The sequence below is a fragment of the Eurypyga helias genome, unplaced genomic scaffold, assembly GCF_000690775.1.
Source record: "Eurypyga helias isolate BGI_N326 unplaced genomic scaffold, ASM69077v1 Scaffold43574, whole genome shotgun sequence".
NCBI classification, from domain to species: Eukaryota; Metazoa; Chordata; class Aves; order Eurypygiformes; family Eurypygidae; genus Eurypyga; species Eurypyga helias.
In genome coordinates this window covers 1,264-7,365 of record NW_010247710.1, presented here as the reverse complement: position 1 = coordinate 7,365, position 6,102 = coordinate 1,264, and the positions used below count along the sequence as shown (strand labels likewise).

The 6,102-nt window shown below is 60.8% G+C and overlaps 1 protein-coding gene across 1 annotated transcript; it reads left to right on the top strand.

The window, feature by feature from the left end:
• Positions 1–1,092: 1,092 nt before the first annotated feature.
• SLC38A7 (solute carrier family 38, member 7) lies at positions 1,093–5,214 on the top strand. Its single transcript, XM_010150806.1, has 11 exons — positions 1,093–1,125; positions 1,157–1,453; positions 1,688–1,886; positions 1,974–2,118; positions 2,766–2,864; positions 3,334–3,391; positions 3,960–4,074; positions 4,298–4,445; positions 4,535–4,734; positions 4,966–5,020; positions 5,112–5,214. Exons 2-11 carry the CDS (start codon positions 1,160–1,162, stop codon positions 5,212–5,214), a joined length of 1,416 nt encoding a protein of 471 aa, XP_010149108.1. The 5' UTR covers positions 1,093–1,125; positions 1,157–1,159.
• Positions 5,215–6,102: the final 888 nt, after the last annotated feature.

Genomic DNA, 6,102 nt, shown 5'->3' with positions numbered 1-6,102 from the left:
GGGGCGCTGCCGCGGCCCGCGCCGGTCCGTGGGTCTGTCGGGTCACCCCCGGAGAAGCGGTCTCTGGTTGTCGCCGACATGGTGGCTTTGCCTGGGGTGAAAGGACAACCCCGGAGCATCCTCCTCTGGCCATGGGAGAAGCATGGACCCTTTCCTCATCCACGCAGGGGCTTCAGCCAAAGCGGACCCACGCGTGCCAGCAGACCCACGGGCCTGGGGACCCCTCTACCCCCTTTCTTCCGCCCCTGCCCACACCTGCGGGGTTCCACCACTTCCCTGGAAGTCATTGAAGAGAATTCATCCCACGAGCATGGGGCTGCAGCAGCCTAGGAGCAAAGGGTGGGCTGGTCAGGGAGAGTCTCTGGAGACATCGTCTAGGAAAACGGCTTTTCCTCGAAAAGTGATCCTCTGCCAGGTTGTGAGGGTCGATGCCCTTCAGCTCGCAGGCACGGGGATGAGATCGGGGCTGTCCATCCCCCAAGGGCTGCGGCACAGGAAACACCGGCTCCTCAGGTCCAGAATCGCCTGAGACATCGTGTGCTGGTGGTGACGCTGGGGTGCACTGGAAGGGGCCGGTCCTGCTTCCCCCGGTGACACGGTGTTTCTGCTCAAGCCCAGCCTTGACCTTTACCCAGGCACATGTGCGCAGCGGCTCTTGCAGAGCTTGCAGGAATTGGGGTGGGAAATCAGGAAGTGACCCGTGACGCCAAGTCCCGTGCCTGCAGACGGGCAAGTCCTGCCGAGAGGCTGCAGCTCCCCAGCCCCACGGCCGGGGCTCTGTCTCCCCTCTGACGGCAGCGGATTCGGGGGGACGAGAAGTGAGTTCTCTCGCCATGTCTCTGCTGGCGTGAGGACACCCGTGTGCCATGAGCCTCGAGCTGAGACCCATTGAACTCGTGTTCTCTGCGCTCCCATCGGTGCCCAGGTCGTCCCTCATTAATGCACCGTATTAACGCTCACTGTGTCCTCCTTCATCCCCTTGTAGGAGCGGTGAAGTGCCTGACCCTGCGCTGCTGCGGTCCCAGCCTGCCCATCCCCTGCCCTCCCTGCCTGATGGAGCCAGCACCAGCAGAGTATCCCGCTCGAGGCCGACGGCGGAGCCTGGTGCAGGAGCACTAGTGGGACGTGGACGGTGGCGGGTGCCACCCTAGGAGAGACGATGGCGGGTGCCACCCTAGGAGGGACGATGGCTCAGGGCACTGGGAGCATCAACAGTGACTACAAGGATTGGGAGTGGAGTGCTGATGCCGGGGAACGGGCCAGGCTCCTGCAGAGCCCCAGCGTGGAGACGGTGCCAAAGAGCGGAGAGAGCCAAGGGAACGGCCTGGGGGCCACGTCAGCTTTGGGAGCCGTCTTCATCGTGGTCAATGCTGCCCTCGGGGCTGGGCTGCTCAACTTCCCTGCCGCCTTCAGCATGGCTGGCGGTGTGGCTGCAGGCATCGTGCTGCAGATGGTGAGAGGGCAGGGAGGGGGACGGTCCCCTCTCCCACCCTGTGAGGGGATATGGGGGGGATGTGCGGAGTCCGAGAAGGGGTTTGGGAAGGATCTGGCTCCTGGGAGGGAGCCCTGTGGGGTGAGGCGCATCCGAGGTGCTCAGCGCGTTCAGGGCAGCTGCTCGGGGTGGCTTTGGGGAACCTTGTCACACTGTTGCCTGAGTGTCCCCTCCCCGTCTCTCTCCCCACTGCAGTGCATGCTGGTTTTCATCATTGGAGGCTTGGTGATCCTGGCGTACTGCTCGCAGGCCAGCAACGAGCGCACCTACCAGGAGGTGGTGTGGGCCGTCTGCGGGAAGGTGCCTGGCGTGCTGTGCGAGGTGGCCATCGCCGTCTACACCTTCGGCACCTGCATCGCTTTCCTCATCATCATCGGAGACCAGGAGGACAAGAGTAAGTGTGTCTCACGGGAAAACAGTCACCAGTTGCTGTCCCTTTACACGGAAAGGGACAACGTGGCCGCCCTGGCTGTCCCCACAGTTATCGCTGCCCTGGTGACGGAGCCTGAGGAAGCTGGGAGCAGCCAGTGGTACACGGACCGCAAGTTCACCATCAGCATCACTGCCTTCCTTCTCATCCTGCCCCTCTCCATCCCCAAGGAGATCGGCTTCCAAAAATATGCCAGGTGGGTGAGGAAAGCCCTCCAGGGCTGGGAGCTGGGGTGGGCCACCCAGCACCCTCCTAAGCATGGTCCCAGGGGACAGGGAGTGGAAACGTCTGGCTGTAGCCATGAGGGGTTGGACATCTCCTCTGCTGTCTCGTGCCTCAGTTTTCCCTTCTGGGAAGCAGAGGAGCACCACGCAGCCACAGCATCGTACACCAGAGCTTGTGTCCCTCTCTTCGGCTCGCTGGAGGAAGCAGGGAGAGACACTTTGAGCTGCATTGTCCCCTGTGTGTGGAGTTGGCCATTCAGCAGAAGGGGGAGGCAGTAAGGGTCCTCAGGATGAGTGGACTGCAGGCCAGCCCTGCTCCACCTCGGTGTACTCTGGCTGCTGGAGCTGGACCAGGGCCACTGCGGAGCGTCACGTTGTTAACACCTGCCCCAAACGCAGCCCGTCCCCTTGCTGGCAGGTCTGCCACTCACAGTGGGACAGAGCAGCCCCCAAGTGCAGTGGGATTGCATTGGCATCTGCACCAGGGACAGTGCCTGGCATATTCCCGTGGGAAGGACTGGGGGAGCCTGGGCTGTGCAGGGAGGAAGATGGGGCTGGGAGAAGACCCTGCGCAGAGCGGTCAGGCAGTACGGTGATGGTGTCCTGTCCCTTCTTGCAGCTCCCTGAGCGTGGTTGGCACCTGGTACGTCACGGCAGTCATTATCATCAAGTACATCTGGCCTGACAAGGAGCTCATGCCTGTGGAGATCCCCACCAGGTGCGTGCACGGGCAGATGCTGGCAGTGGCCATCACAGGGCTGCAGAGCCGGGCAGGGCTGTGGAGCCAGGGCTGCAAAGGCTGGATCCTGCACGAGTCCCGTCCCTGGGCCTGGGCGACTCTGCGTGTTGCTGCCAGAAGTGGCCGTATCTCAGTGTTTCGGAGGAGCAGATGGTGAAGGAGGGGGAAAAGACGCCTTGGAGGTCCTCACAGCTCCATCGCAGGGTTTGAGGAGTACTGGGTGACTTTCAGCTCCAATACGCCCGTGCAGTGCTTGTGCTCACCCAGCAACAGGGGCTGTGTCTGGTTTAGGATGATTTTGGGCATTCCCTTGGCCAGCACAGCTCCTGGGGCTGGTGAGCAGAGGAGTGAGCTCAGCACCGAGCATCCCCAGCTCTTCCTCTCCGGGATGCTGGGGGGGGGTGTCGGGGGGCCGTGGTCTGACCGGTGGGTGTTTCTCTCCTGCCAGCCCCTCCACCTGGATGGCCGTCTTCAATGCCATGCCCACCATCTGCTTTGGCTTCCAGGTAACAATCATAGAATCATAGGATCACAGAACGGTTTGGGTTGGAAAGGACCTTAAAGACCATCCAGTTCCAACCCCCCTGCCATGGGCAGGGACACCTTCCACTAGACCAGGTTGCTCCAAGCCTCATCCAGCCTGGCCTTGGACACTTCCAGGGATGGGGCATCCACAGCTTCTCTGGGCAACCTGTCCCAGGGCCTCCCCACCCTCTCCGGGAAGGATTTCTTCCTGATACCCAGTCTAAGGCCACGAGCCTGGTTCTCCCCTTCTCACCCTGCAGCTGCCTGCGTGGGGGAACAGAGTGGTCCAGGGACGCTCCCCTGGCTGTTCAGCCAAAACCCTCCCCGTGTGCTCACCCAGTTTAACATGTCACCACCCCTGGATGGAGACAGATCGATTTTACCCCAACTGGGAAGTCCAGGGCAGCCTGTCCCCCAATTTTTCTTCTCCAGTGACAAACCCGGGGGATCACAATATTGCCACAAACCCGCGATGTCACGCGTGAGATTCCCTCGTGACTCCGTCTCAGCCCCTCGTGTGTTCCCGCTCTCTCTCCGTGTCCCTGGCAGTGCCACGTGAGCAGCGTGCCCGTCTTTAACAGCATGAAGCAGCCGGAGGTGAAGACCTGGGGGGCAGTGGTGACGGCAGCCATGGTGATCGCTCTCTTCGTCTACACGGGCACTGGTGAGCGAGGGGGTGCTGTGTGAATTTGGCACAGTCCTCGGAGGGCCTGTGAGCTTCTGGAGGGGAGGACGCTCTGGTGAGCAGAGGGACAGAGCAGGAAGGGAGGGGAGTCCATCTCACCCCCCCTGCGATGTGCCCTGTGCCACATCCATCCAAGTCTGGTCTCTCTCATGCATGCAGGAGGCTTGTCTCCATGCCCCACTGACTGCTCCCTTCCCGGCAGGTGTTTGCGGCTTCCTGACCTTTGGGGCTGGCGTGGAGCAGGACGTTTTGATGTCCTACCCCTCCAACGACATCCCTGTTGCCCTCGCCCGGGCCTTCATCATCCTCTGCGTGCTGACGTCCTACCCCATCCTGCACTTCTGCGGCCGGTGAGTGCCAGGGAGAGGCAGGGGCTGGGGGCAGGGGGGCAGGAGGGGCAGCATGGGGAAACCCCCCTGCCCTGGGTCTTTGCCCACAGAGCTGTCTTGGAGGGTCTCTGGCTCCGCTACACTGGGGTGACGGTGGAGGAGGACGTGGTTCGGGAGCGGAGGAGGCGTCTGCTCCAGACCATCAGCTGGTTCCTCCTGACCCTCCTCTTGGCTCTCTTCATCCCGGACATCGGCAAAGTCATCTCGGTCATCGGGGGCTTGGCCGCCTGCTTCATCTTCGTCTTCCCAGGTAGGGCATCCTGGGATGCTCAGAGGCCAGAGGAGGTCTCTTTGCCTTCTCTCTCCAAGAGGGAGGGAGACGCAGGAACCAGGAGGCCTTTAGAGAAGGCAAAAGTGTGGCACGAGGTCAGCTGGCATGAGGACTGGGCTCTCTGCTTTGTAACAGGCAGTGCAGCCCCATGGCTGGTGGGGTGTCTGCTCAGCCCTCATCTGGGTTTAATTTGCCTCCTCTCCCTTTCAGGGCTCTGCCTGATTCAGGCCAAGCTCTCCGAGATCCAAGAAACCAGGGCAATCAGGTAACCAAAACGCGCTTCCCTTCTCCCCTCTTCCCCTGCGGATGTTGGTGAAGGTCCCCTCTAAGCATGCCCTGTCCTCCTGTATCTGCAGCTGGTGGGCCCAGGTCAGCTACGGCGTGTTCATGGTCACGCTCGGAGCCTTCATCTTTGGACAGACCACTGCCAACGCCATCTTCGTGGATCTCACAGCCTGACTCCTCCTCCAGGCTGGACCACGCTGCTGCTGTGGGGACGCAGATTTCCCCTAGGACCAAAGGGAAGCAGGGAGGAAACCTGTTGGGAAGATCCAAGAGGAGCATTGTAACCTGGGGCTTGGCTGAAAGAGCCCCGCGATGGTTTGTAGCTCGTTGTCAACGCACCAGGCAGTCAGGTGTCTCCCCTCAGCCCTGACTCCCTGGTGAAGCCAGAGCATCACTACGAGGGGACCCGTTCTGCCCCTCCAGGGCCGGCATCACTACCTGAGACGTGACTGAGGGGTCGCGGTTGGGTTTGCGAAGGCATGCCGCTCTCACCCGTGTACCCCTGGGCTAGTGGAGCTCCTCTCCACAGCTTAAACTCCTCCTTCTCCTAACATTGGAGGGAGATGGTATGTCTTGCATAAAGGGAACTAGTAATCATGTTTATCGGACAGGGTGACATCCCCATAGTCCTCTTCTTTGTCAGTGTTTGGTTTAATTGCTTTCCCATGGCTCATCTTGCCAGGCTGCTGCCCTCACTCTTCCATCTCCCTCCGTCTGGGCTGCACTTTCTGTTACAACACGGGACCATCACCTTCAGCCCGAGTGTTTTTTGGAGGATCAGGACAAGCCCGGGGTAGGGACATGCAGGTGCAATGTTTCCCCTGCCAGGGGTTGCTCAGTCGCTAGAGAAGGTGCTGTGGCTGCATCTACCTCCTGGAGACACTACACTAGAGCAAGGCTCTTCAAATTTCCAATCCTGTTCTTCCAGGAGGTGTCCAGGGAACAGGACTGGGCTGGATGTAGGTTTTAAGGAATGCTTTAGGGATAAAGCAGTCAGTATTAATCCCTTCTACATTGTTCTCTTGGTCGTTTACGCTCTTGGTGGCTGTCGTTGCTCTGGGC